The sequence below is a fragment of the Portunus trituberculatus genome, chromosome 16 (assembly GCF_017591435.1).
Source record: "Portunus trituberculatus isolate SZX2019 chromosome 16, ASM1759143v1, whole genome shotgun sequence".
In the NCBI taxonomy this organism is placed as follows: domain Eukaryota; kingdom Metazoa; phylum Arthropoda; class Malacostraca; order Decapoda; family Portunidae; genus Portunus; species Portunus trituberculatus.
Genome location: NC_059270.1, coordinates 11,622,945 through 11,637,149, shown reverse-complemented (window position 1 = coordinate 11,637,149; position 14,205 = coordinate 11,622,945). Strand labels below are relative to the sequence as shown.

General features: G+C 35.8%; 1 protein-coding gene across 1 annotated transcript in view; it reads right to left on the bottom strand.

Annotated features, from left to right (window-relative positions):
- The window catches only part of LOC123504545 (ATP-dependent DNA/RNA helicase DHX36-like), a 48,502-nt gene that overhangs the window by 4,851 nt on the left and 29,446 nt on the right, over positions 1 to 14,205 (bottom strand). Inside the window, 11 exon segments of the mRNA XM_045255149.1 lie at positions 907 to 1,093; positions 1,225 to 1,302; positions 1,590 to 1,798; positions 3,963 to 4,058; positions 4,636 to 4,784; positions 5,032 to 5,206; positions 6,622 to 6,811; positions 7,281 to 7,390; positions 8,985 to 9,100; positions 9,841 to 9,941; positions 11,622 to 11,729. Coding sequence (XP_045111084.1) covers positions 907 to 1,093; positions 1,225 to 1,302; positions 1,590 to 1,798; positions 3,963 to 4,058; positions 4,636 to 4,784; positions 5,032 to 5,206; positions 6,622 to 6,811; positions 7,281 to 7,390; positions 8,985 to 9,100; positions 9,841 to 9,941; positions 11,622 to 11,729 — 1,519 coding nt within the window.

The window sequence follows — 14,205 nt, the reverse complement described above, 5'->3', positions numbered from 1 at the left end:
GGCTGATGCTCCAAGCAAACATATACATTATAGTGTAGAACAGGGTTCTCAACCTTATTCTTGTTAAGAACCCCATGAGTTTTAAGACCATCTACCCAAACCCACAGTAATCTGACATGGAACAGAATGTTAATTTAGTAACTGATACTAACTCAATATGCAATGGTACTGCAATAGATATTATTAGATCAGCCATGTAAGTTCCCCTGGAAATCTTGTGAATCCCTGAGGATTTACAAACCCCAGGTTGAGAATCCCTGGTGTACAAGAAATAGAAAGATGCAACAATTTTGACTCACTTGCATTAAAGGATGCAATTTCATCACTGGAAATGGTGAATATGACAATATCACTTTTGGAAATGCTAACTGTAAAACATGATTATTCACTGTGTAAATGTAAAGATGAGAGAGAGAGAGAGAGAGAGAGAGAGAGAGAGAGAGAGAGAGAGAGAGAGAGAGAGAGAGAGAGAGAGAGAGAGAGAGAGAAATTGGATGAATGTTTAAAAGTTTGAAAGAAAGAATGGAAATTAATATTTTCAGTCTCAAAATGAGACAAGATGAGACTTTGGACAACCTCCCTTTAAGGCAAATCTCAGTTATCTCTGTGAATGGACACATAGATGCTATTGAGAGAAAAAGGGGAATTTTCATGAAAGTGATAGAGATAGTTTAGTGCACAAAAAGATAGTATAATAGTATGCAGTGGAACAGATGTGGATATGACAAACATGAATAAGCTGAGTGGCACCTAAGGTAAAGTGAATGAAATAGACATAAATGAATAAACAGACACAAATATAGATAGAGAGATAAAAAGGAAGAAAATAGTAAAATAATAATAAAATATAAAACACATCCAGAGGAATATAATCAATGAACATCATTTCTTTCCCCAGTTACTCACCGTCCTGCTCGCCCTCTCCGCTGTCTGGCATTGGCAAGGGTGACCCATTCTGGTAGCAGTGTTACCAAGTTGGCTTCCTTATCATAATTCTTCATCTTGATACGACCACCATCAATAACATACACTATGTCATCAATGGTAATACTTGTTTCAGCAATATTAGTGGCAAGAACAATTTTTCTTACACCTGAAAATAAAATAACAGCTTGAAGTAAAATGCAACTGTTTAATTAATTTTGAATTTCCATCAATGCATAATTTTCATTTAACATTTTGTCATCCTTTCCACTGTTGAGATGAATCAAATATATGGATTACCTTTAGGTGGAGTGTCAAATACCTCACGCTGACTGACTGTAGGCATCATGGAGTGTAGGGGGATCACCAGGTAGTTCCCTGCCAAACAGAATTGTATCTTTAACTTTGAGGAGCAAACAAAATCTACATAAATGATTTGTTGATTTTAGTCTTTTTTACTTAAAACCAGTTGCTGTCAATCTTTTCTATTTATAGCAAATCTTCATTTCTTCCATTAAAAGGATTAGTGGTCAAGATTCAAGGGATGAAAGCCTTTAGATAATGGGGGAACCAACAACCCAAATAATAATTCTGAATTCACAATTGGATATCACAAATCTAGTATATCAAGGAATTTCTCAGAAGAAAGTAAAATGTTGCCTTACGTGAACTGAGCATGGTGTCATCCTTGATCATATTATGGAGTTTTGAGATATTGTCCCAGCCAGGTAAGAACACAAGCACTGCCCCCATTGGCAGCCTGCCGATGTGTCGAAGTAAGTCTAATATCAACTCCAAATTCAACTCTTCACTGCTTTTCTTATATAATTCTTGAATTGTATGATTTGAATATTCCTGTTTCCTTTCAAGATTCCTGGAAAATGGAAATTATTGTAATATCTATTCTCTTTTATCTAAATATATTAAAAAAATGCTATAAAATAACAGTTAAGCATTTAGAAGTTCCTAGAAAGACAGACAGCATAGATAGAACGGAGAAGCAGGACATGTCACTAAATCAGTGACTACAGTCTACATAATACAAGTAAAACATGTTAGCTTAGTTTGAAGCTAAAGAGAGAACTCAATACATAGCTCTGAAAACCAAGCCTTCTTAATGATGTGATGGATACCAGAACTAAAACCAATGAATAGATGATAAAAACCCATTGGTTGTGAGTTACAAGTGCATGCAAAACATTATCTTCAGCATTTCTTATTACATGTCAATAATGGAAAACAACTCAAGCAGCACCAAGTTATACAGTCTTGGACAAGACAGGTATAAATGAAATACACAAGTGTGTTTTTCAAACTTTAAGACTAAAACAATCACTAAGAGACTACCACAGTACTTAGGGAACTGCATCTCCAATGAGGCATTGTGCCGTATATAAAAGACCGTAAGAGGAAGCCTGAATTAAAATTGTCTTCCTCATTGTCCACCAGAAATTTACAATGAACATTTATTTATAACCAATCCTGCCTTAAAAATAAGTAAACAAATAAATAATATATGTATACAGTAAGGTCTCGGTTTATGTCAGAATTACGTTCCTGAAACATGATGTAAATTGATTTTTGTAAGTAACTCGAGTTTCCGCACATTTCAAAGCATATTATCGAGTTTTCAACCAATCATTGTTTATGGTCATTCAGGTAAGTTAAAGGTTATATTGTTATATTATTTACAACTATGTAGGAATATGAAACACAAGCTTGTTTTTGTTGTTGATTAGGGCCGCGAACGCGAAGGACTGCAGGTTGCCGAGAGGGGTGGACGCCTGAGGCCGCCAGGAGGGTGGGCAGGTCGAATGTTGTGATGCCCAGGGCGGACAGCTGGGAGCGTAGTGCAGTGCGGTGGGAGTAGAAGCGTGGGCAGCGGAGCAGGAAATGCAATAGGAAAGGGCAATAGGGATCAGCAGACAGGTGCAGACGGTGCAAGTGAGCTGTGAGTGTCGTGTGGCCCAGGTGAAGGCTCTGGAGTTGTTATTGTTGTGATGGGTGCGAGCCCTCAAGGTCGTCAACCTCCCGTTGTCATGGTAACGGGCTTCCCATTTTTTTTCTTCACTCCCTCACACACAGCTGCTGCCTCCCTTCTCATGTCTTTTAATTATGTCCTCTTTTTCTTGTAGCGTAATGGTTTTCCTTTTCTTAGCATCACTGCTGTCACTAAGGAGTTTTCTCTTTGGTGCCATTGAGCAAGATACTAAGAACTTGAGTCAGTAAATGCAGAAGTAGGATAAGACTTGCCGGGGGTGACGGTGTGGTGGAACTGAGGCAGGGTGTTATTGTATTCAAGCTTGAGGCGGGCGGTGTGGCGGGTAACCACTAGTGACCACCAACAATAACAATAAATCCCGCGCTTTACGATTTATAAATTTTTAATTTTTTTAATCTTAAATTGCCTTATGGTGGACTGACGTAACTACGAGTTTGACGTAACTTGAGACCGACGTAACCCGGGACTTTACTGTGTGTGTGTGTATATGTATATATATATATATATATATATATATATATATATATATATATATATATATATATATATATATATATATATAAATGAATAAAAGACAATAACCAAAATACACAAGCTTTACCTAGGCCACCCTGTATGGGACTGCCACCTATAAAAATAAGCAAATAGATAAGTACATAAAAAGACAAAATAAGACATGGCAGTAAGTAATACACAAAATGGATACAAGCAACATGGAACCTGCCTCTACCTATCATTGTTGGACAACAATGAATTGCATATAAAGTAACCATGCTATCAGTTCACTTCCTCTTTTTCATGTCAATTCATAAGCAATGTCATTAGCATTACAAAGACAAATCACACTCCCTATCCAGGAACCCTTCCATTATTCACATAAACATTGCTTATTTCTTTCTGAGTAAAGGTTTTGTTCAAAATTTTCATACATTTGTAAAGAAAATAATAAAATAATAGTTAGAAAAAGCATAACACATTCCTTCAATTCAATATATGAAATATCCTGTACATTGACTAGTCAATACTAGTTACTAACCTGAGGTAGGGTGTTATCATTTCATCAAATTCCTTTGTCTTTTTGTTTTCTCTTCTTTTCCAAATTGGAGTGTGCTTGTCACTCTCAAACATGAACCTGTGAAAACAAATGATTTAAACATGATATTGGAACATGATACTGAAAACAAAGAAGTAAAAAAATAAAAAGAATTTAATAGCTTACTACCTTAAGTTATGGGAAGAATTGTAATAAATTACTCATCCACTAAAAACTTTAATCAATATAGTATATAAGTATGACAGCAAGTTTCATAAGAATATCATATACAGTTAATACACTATAACATTATGTAATAGTGTTACTAAATCCTATATAAAGATAAACATATTCTTACATGTATCTTTCAATACATGAAAAAAAAAAAAAAAAAAAAAAAAATACTACTCTTTTCCACACTTTCATCTCTCCAACATTGCATTCAATTCTTTCTTTCTCTTGCACTTATTCATTTATATAAACTCATTTTCTCTGAACTTATCTATTATATGAACATTCAACCTTCATCTATATAAATTTTCTCCATCATAATAAACTTGTCTTTCAAATGATGTTCCAATCACCATCATACCTTTTTTTTAAATCTATTTCAGCCTTTATGATATATAAAGCTTTTAACTAAGTTATAGATAATATTTGGAAGCTTTAGACTTACCTAGTAATTTCTAGCACATCTTCAAGATAATATTCTTTGACAGGATATGTAAAACCTGGAATGTGTAGCATTGGGCACCCTCCAAAATATTCAGAAAACTGCTCTGCATTCAGCGTGGCACTCATGAGTACAACCTTCAGATCAGATCGCTGCAAAGTTTAAAAAGGACTTTTTTCCACAATATTCATCAGTGAAACTGCTATCTTTTCTAATATGTGGCTTTGTGAATGAACAATAATGTTATTAATCCATACACACTATGATCCTTAACTAGTATTTTTTAAGGACAAGCAGCTACAATTAATTAATGACAGTCATTGCAACTAAATCAGAGAATATTCACCAAAGCTGAACAGATAACAATAAAATGTTAAAGAATCTTTTACTTGTTCTTACCACTTTGATGAGATCTTTGGCAATGCAAATGAGGAAATCTGACACCATGTCACGCTCATGTATCTCATCCAAGACAAGATGTGACACTTGGGACAGTAATGGATCGCCTTGTAACCACTGCAGCACAATGCCTGTGGTGCAGTACAAGATGGAGCCCTCAATGCGTGGCGATATCCTGAACAGAAGTGTGTTGAAATTAGTTACATCAGTTATATATGGAGTACACTGATGCATTCCTAAAAACATCATGAAAATAACAAAACAATTGACTCGGCCATATATAATTTACAAGAAGAGAAATAAATCATCATAAACTTCATTATCTGTATTCTAGATTATGTTTCATTTGTTTACTATTTGATGGAATATTCTACACAGTAAACGCATTTCCAGCATTTATATGAGTATGTCCACACTCTTCTAAAATAGTCTTTAATCATTCAATCCTTTATGCTAAAGCAATGGAAGCTGTAACAACATTATATACAAACATGACTACGAAATGTGATGTAGGTATATTCTATACTTTTTAGCTCTGAATGGGTTTACAAAGGCACTTAATATACTACATCCATATGATGGCATTTCATTCATACCACTTGACTCACTATGTGATTCTTTACACTCACCATTGCAATTGTCAATCACAGTGTTGCCAATCAAATTCCTCACTTCCTCCTCTCAACACTCAAGTCACTGTTTAATCTACCCTCATTTACCCTGCAAAACCTTATTTAAGTGTGCACTCATATTTGATAACTGTCCGGTATGATCTTGAGCTACTGAAAAGGTCTCAAAATGTCCTTAAAAAGTTTAAATATGGACATGAAGCTGAAGACCATTAATGGTAGTGGCAGAGGGTCTTATTCCATTGCCAGAACCCTTTTTTTGCAGCATTTTTTTAGGTTTTTGTATTTTATTGCTCCAATTATTCTCATCACATGATATACTTAGCTTACCCTGCATATACAAATATATACCTAAAATATGTATCAAAACAGAAAAATTAATTAGAGAGCAAGAATAATAAATTTAGAAATACAAACCCCCTGTCCTCATTATAACCTTTAAGGTTGTCACACAATGGACAGCTATATAGTTAGGCTTTCAGGAATCTATCAAATCAAAGTAGGAGTAATTTTCATGAGTAAGGATTTCTTCAAAGGAGTCAGAGCATACTTACAGAAATACTCATGGAAGTTTTATATTTAATAAAGCTTTTAAGGGGATACTATGGTTTTGGTCTGGAAGTAACTTCTCCAAAATATTCTTCATATATGCATTAGTACTATAATGTCTCCTCAAGATTGTGGTTTATTTGGTTATGGTTGTGGTGGTTTTGGGAATGTTTCGAGAGGGTTTGGGCGCACCGTTGGCGGCTTGTGTGGGCTGCGCGCGGGTAGAGGGCAGAGCTGTGAGGGAGTTGGTGGAGGCTGGTGTTGTTGTTGGGAACCTCCGTCGTCACCGGTATATTTTTCTTGTTTGCTCTCGTTTTACTCGGTTTGTCGTCTTGTTCTTGCTCTTGTTGTTGCACTTGTACTACAAAGATTATTCTAAATTAACTACAAAAGAACTTTGGAATTAACTTACGCTTCCAGCCTGATCTGATAACCGATACTTCTCCCCAGCTTTTCACCACGCTCGTCTGCCACTCGCTGTGCCACAGAAATAGCTGAGATGCGTCGGGGCTGTGTGCACACAATGCGACATGTGGAACCTTCCCCTGAAGCCACTGCATCCTCCAGAAGGAACTGAGCAACTTGGGTTGTCTTCCCACAACCTGTTGGTTAGTTACTCACATAATACTATATAATATACAAAAGAAATCCAGTTACTAGAACATGGAATAAAGGGCAGAACATGCATGCTGTGGAAACTGATTATCCCTGAGAAGAGAATAAAGAGTGATGAGACAGAATGGTGAGATGATAAATGGAATTGTATGAAATGTAGTAGTGACATGAATGAAAAGAAATATGTAGTTTGGCCTCACAAAAAAATATTTGTAAAGAAAGTAATGGTGGTGAAAATGAAGGTCCTTGTAGAAAGGGAAGACCATTAGAAGCTGGAATGTGGGAAATATCTGCACAGGGAGATATGGAGGTCCTTCTGTCACATCCATTACCTTGGGATGTCACTTTAGGAGGAGAGTGATCTTAGAGAGATATATAGATATATATATTCTTATACACAAATAATGAACATGCATTACGAAAAGTGTAGTTGGCACTTTTAGCAATAACACTCACCAGTTTCTCCACTCAGCACCACCACTTGATTGTTCCGAATGGTATCCACAATTTCATCTCTCATCTTGTATGATGGGAGTTTCTTGCGCACCTCAAGCATCCGCTGGTACCTGTTGAAGTGATTGGTGCTCAAATACCGACAAATAAAACTATCAGTAAATAACTCCTTTAAATTGATAAAGAGAAGTCATGAAAAAATGATCTCAACAATGCATAATCTCTTAATAATATTCAACATCTGTTCTTAAGATGAGTCTTTATTCCTGCCCTACACTTTCTCCTTCAATACTTAATTCTTTCTCTCAATCTCCAATCATCCAATCATCCAGTTAATACATTTTACATGACGTTCTTTTGCATCCACCATGACTACCATACTTGTTGATATTCTTAGTTATTATTTAATTTTCTTCCATTCTTTCTATATGATAAACTCACATCAAGATGTTGAGGTTGATCCCATAAACATCTCCAGGTTTATTCCTTCATCTCTGCTTGAATCAAATTCACTATTCATTATCTAATATTCTATTGAGCAGTTATCCAGTTTATACATCTGTATGGTGAATCTAATCAACCTATGAGAATGTGTGTGCGTGTGTGTGTTTACATCATATTTGCTTAGTTGCAACATATGGGAAAGAACCTCATGTCATCTCTTTACTTTCCAGCCACTTCAGTAATCAAATATTTACTTCAAACATGTCCTTTAGCTTCCAAATCAGTCTCCTATGTGACACCGTGTGTGTGTGTGTGTGTGTGTGTGTAATTCACCTTGGGATAGGTCTGAGTCTGCACACACACACCGGGACAACAAGGTCACAACTCCTCAATTTACATCTACTACTCACTGCTAGGTGAACAGGGCTACACTTCAGTACACAAATATCTACTATCAAATCGGTTGCCTGAGCACCGTGTGTGTGTGTGTGTGTGTGTGTGTGTAATTCACCTCGGTTGCCTGCTGGTCACCCAGCCAGTCTTCCCCATTATGGAGCGAGCTCAGAGCTCATAGACCGATCTTCGGGTAGGACTGAGACCACAACACACTCCACACACCGGGAAAGCGAGGCCACAACCCCTCGAGTTACATCCCGTACCTATTTACTGCTAGGTGAACAGGGGCCACACATTAAGAGGCTTGCCCATTTGCCTCACCACCCCAGGACTTGAACCCGGCCCTCTCGATTGTGAGTCGAGTGTGCTAACCACTGTGTGTGTGTGTGTGTGTGTGTGTGTGTGTGTGTGTGTGTGTGTGTGTGTGTGTGTGTGTGTGTGTGTGTGTGTGTGTGTGTGTGTGTGTGTGTGTGTGTGTGTGTGTGTGTGCAATTCTAGCCAATCAAAACTGATCCTTTAAATTTAATAAAATCTCAAAGTGGACCAGAATTTCATTCCAAAATGGTGAGACTTTCTGAGTAAATAAAACTTCTGTCTTCACCATTTCCCATAGGAGTTTTAAATAAAAGGTTAAAACTCCCATTATAAGAAGGACATTTTGATACTGTAACTTAACTTTCAATTACAGAGCACTGAAAAGATTTGGAAGCTCTAACTGTAAATTCAAAAAGAAGTTTATTGTTGTAAATTATTGAGCAAGATTAGATTAGATACAATATCAAGATGTAGACTAAAAATTTATCAAGCTTGGGCTAGGTTATAACTAGATTATTGGAAAAAAATATTTGGCAAGACTACTAAACTTACATTTGGTTATTCTGTTGATCCAGCATGTCTTCATACAGACGGTTATCAAGATCTGTTCTTCGGTGCAGACCTAGAGTATTCTTCTTCATGGCTTCAAGACCCCCTTTGTCCCGCAGCTGTAATTTGAGGAGAGCTTAACATTGGTAAATAAACACTACTAGGTAAGCCATCCAAAAAAGAATATATATAAATATATATAAATGCTCTAATGCATAATTGCACTAGGATATGAGACAATGAACATGATTAATTCCAAAGTAAATGTTTGTTGAGACAAATGTGCATTACAGTGACTGAGGAACCTATTCTCTCTGAAAGTAAGAACCATATCAAGGATTGCTAAATAGAATGAGACTGGTTAAGAATTAAAATGGAATTATGCATATGAGTGAGAATGAGTGAGAAAGGATGAAAATTAATGAATGAGGAAGAGACTGAGAATGAGGTACAACTTCTTTGTCCCTTACCTCTGACAAATAAGGGGGAGGAGAGGTGATAGGTGAGTCAAGATGAAAAAAGGAAGAAGAAAAGGAAAAAAAGAAGGAATGGACAGGCAGCAGATAGATAAGCAGCTAGTGAGTTAGTCTTGCCAGTTTTAGTTTTTGTAATTTTTTAATTTTTTTTATTTCAGTGCTTACATGAATGGTAAATTAATCTTTTCCGTTTTAATTAATTCTGAATAAATTTTCATTAAGTTCCTAGTGCTCATGCAAGTGGTGAGTTTGTTATACCAGTTTTGGTTTGTTATGTCAATTAAATATTTATTGAAATTTCAGTGTTACTGCAGCTCTATGTTATGATGACTGTGAGCTGTAACGTACCCTATAGTTTTTATTTTATTTCAGTCTGGATTTACCTGATTGCCAAAGACATTGGCGAGGTAAGCTCGTTTAAAGTCTGATTCTTCAATGTTGTTCAGCTGTTCTGTCAAGGCGTTACCACGCTGCTGCTCTTGCCCTGGGGGAGCAATACCAATAAAACATCACTACAACAAAAACTTATAATTTATTTTTTCTTTGAGTATGTGTGTGTGTGTCAGTAGCTGCTTCACTATGTAAGAAAACCTTGTTTTGTATGTGCATGTGTGTTCTATCTTGTCTGTCTTCCTATTTCCTCTAACAACTCAACATCGATTGCTACATAAAATTTCTAGAAGCACCTTGAAACAAATTCCTGGATGATGTCTTCTCTTCCATGTAAAATATCCAGAGCTGATATTCATATTTGTATATCTGGGAAAAATATAGGAATGTTTTACTAGAACACAAAAAAATTGTGATTACAACCAGGGAAGGAAGACAAAGTTGAATTGTATTTCCAAGAATAGGCATGCACATTACATCAACTTAATAAAGAAAAGAATGCAAACTATTTGAAACCTTCGTCAATATTATACAGGCCAAGTTCTTACAATAAGTAATCTGAAAAAAGGAGAAGAAAAAAGATAAAACATATTAGGTGAAGTCTAACAAAATGTACATACAAAAAAGTAACTGGATGAAGACAAAGATCAAGTTAGATTATCTGTCATTAGGAGGGATTGTGAAAGGCTGGAAAAGTGAAGGTAAATGTAGGGCCACCTCTCATTAATGGTGATTATTAGCCATAGTATACCAAAACATATTAACCAGGAAACATTATGGCAAAGATTAAAGAAGCTGCAAGCAGTAATGAAGTTCATGAGGAAATTAATCCACAGATGTGATTAATGGGATATGATCAACAATATTAACAATATCAAGAGATACAAAATACATCACTGAAATACAGGCATAACATATGAACCCAAAATAAAGATGAAAATTTATAAATTATCTATCTATAGATCAGGCAATTACAGAAGCAGAAAGTGATGCAAGCTGTGGAGTGTTTGCAGGTTAGTCCACAGCAGGTCATCAATTAACAGATCAGATGCTGGAAAGGTAATAGGTTTAATATGGTGTATCACAGGTACACCAGCTCTGTTATTATTTTGAGGAGACTGAGCCATGCTTCCACAATAAGAATTCATGGAAGAATGGTCATTGAGAAGCTATCTTCAATAAAATAAGAGACATATTAATAAAATAATATATCCACAGCTCCTTTTATTATTTTATAATAACATTATCAATGAATCATCCAATCCTTTCAAATTTTTCTTTTTTCCACAGAAACCTACTGTATCAGATACAACCTCTTCTGTCTTCCTGAAACCTTTGCTTTACACTGGGACTGTTTCTAATTCCAAGATTCCCAATACACTTTGCACTTCTCCTTCAATTTGATTATATGTTGCCCTATAAATAATAACATAATTTTATTAAATTAACTGAGAATTTCTGCAGTTATTCTCTTTGAACATTCTACAATTCTTTCTCATCTTGATCTTATTTAGCAATGCAGGATATGGCAAGTGAGCATTCAATTTCTGGATTTTGTACTCTGTCTTATAATTACTGTGAACTGATCTGGAACACAAGATGTCAATGCATTACTTGTACCAGATTCCTTAGCTCCCTCCTAGCACTCCACAATGGAAAACTCTTCACCTCTACCTCTCCATACACACAACTCTTGTTTCCTATTGCTCTCTCATTCCTTTTCACATATTTGCTTCACTGAGAAAACAGCACTTATAGCACAAGAAGTACACACCTGACATTTTCTTACGTTTTTGTGCATTGTCTTGTATCCAACCATCTGGATCGCCAAAGACATCAATTTCATGCTTGACATCTCTGCTACTTCCAGCACCCATATTATCTAAAACAAAGTCATACATTAAGTATATCAGGAATCGGGTTACTTTTCTTCTTCTCGTCTTTATTAAAAAAAAAAAGAGGAATAAAGAAAATATGTACTACAAGGTTCCTCCTAATTATGAATGAGGCACATTGTAGGAATATTTTGACACTGTCATGGCTTATATGAAGAATCAAGCATACATTGAAATGAAATGCCAATATATATATATATATATATATATATATATATATATATATATATATATATATATATATATATATATATATATATATATATAAAGCCTAATAAATAAAAAAAATTGATAAAATTAAATACAAAAAAACTGCTGCACCATTCATGTTTTTTATACATAATTCTATCTCCAGTGTCGCTGTTACATTAAGGAACAGTATGCAACACCTGCATTGATGTAATTTTCATCTTTCTTCTACTTCCTTTCATATTCCATTAAATTTTGGTGTGGTCTTCCTTACATGTACATCTCTAACAACAATGTGAATTTTCATGTCATGGCAAAATGAAAAGAACACTAGTTAAATGTGACATGGTGAATCAAAAAGCTAATGTTCTTGTTTTTGGCCTACACCTATATCCCAAAGGCAGCCTTGCATTAGAAATTAACTGAATATCTTGCATTACTTCTCAGTAGTAGAGTTACTATGGTCTGGCAAAATGGAGCAAAAGGGTTGTATTTTATTCTATTCTTCCAATGACAAAGTTAACATCTTGTCTTAGCTGTCTACCATAAAGCAGCATCTTAGCTTTGTATTATAGACAGATGATGATGCTGAGTGTTGGAAGAAATAGAGTGAGTTATGCTGACCACTACATTTAGTTTAATAGATGCACAGGTTTCACATCCATAACAGAAGCTCCTACAATGTACTATCACTGCTGCATGGTTCTTCTTTCTAAGGTAGCAGTAATACTTAGTTGTTATTAGGAGAAAGTTACAAAAAGTAATAGTTTATTTTTCTTTATGGCTGGTTTTGTTTGCAGTTTCTCTTTGAATGCAGGATTCTGTGATGTTTTCCTTTATTCACTACAATTATTTTTCTCCTTTCAGTTTCTTCTATTTTCCAATGTCTCTTCAATATCTTTCTTATTAAATATGCAGCTGTACTGAAAAGACATGAAAACCCTGACAAATTAAAGCAATTCTCTACAAAAGTCATGCATAACAACTAAGAAGTACATCTTTTTAACAATTACAATACTAGCAGTACCATTCAGATTTCTTAACAAGACTATAATTGCATTTACTTACTCCAAAGCTCTTTAAATACTAATCAACACCATGCCAGAAAACTTTCCTCTCCTTTCTATGTCTATCATGCCAATATGCATTCATAGTGTGATATGAAATAAAGTGAACATAATTTATGAAAATAACTTCTACATATCTATTTTGCTTATTAATACAACATGCAAGTTCCATATGACATTCACACTTAATCACTTTCCTTACTAGTATGTACTACACTGAGAACACTCTTTCAATGGCTTGTTAGCTTATACTTTGATACAATTTGGGAAAGTTTAATCAGTGCCTTTTTTTTTATTTATACCATGTGGGCTTTTCACAGGAATTTATGGGCTAAAGGGGATACTATTTAGGGTACCTATCTCAAAGCCCACCCACTAGGAAACCATTGCCCCGAGTGAGGAAGCCCAACCTACACTTGGACCGTGGACAGGATTCGAACCCGTGCGCTTGGAGACCCCCCTCGGACCCCAAAGCACGCATGTACCATGACGGCCCCTGATTTATTCATCTTTCCCTTATTCAGTATTAGTTTTTTATTTTTACATTCTGAGGACACAGACATAATAACAACATCACTGGGCAGTGCAGGTGTACACTGACTGGCCTACATATTCATATGCCCTAATTTGTTTTAAACCATCAAAATGTGATGCTTCTTGATTTTCTCTATGGGTTTCCACACCTATGTCTGATCAACTGTTGGATCAGATATGTTAAAAGGATATAAGAGATAAAACAGATATGCTACTGGAAACTGATACTAATCAGTAATGGAACTAACTCTTGGTGAACTGTGTGTGTGTGTGTGTGTGTGTGTGTGTGTGTGTGTGTGTGTGTGTGTGTGTGTGTGTGTGTGTGTGTGTGTGTGTGTGTGTATTTACCTAATTGTATTTACCTAATTGTAACATACGGGAAAAGAGCTATGCTCGTGTTGTCCCGTCTCCATATCTATTAATGTCCAGCTTTTTCTTAAAATCATGAATATTCCTTGCGTTGACCACTTCCACGTCTAAACTATTCCATGCTTCCACCCTTCTATGAGGGAAGTGTGTGTGTGTGTGTGTAATTCACCACGGTTGCCTGCTGGTCACCCAGCCAGTCGGGAAAGCGAGGCCACAACCCCTCGAGTTACATCCCGTACCTATTTACTGCTAGGTGAACAGGGGCTACACATTAAGAGGCTTGCCCATTTGCCTCGCCACGCCG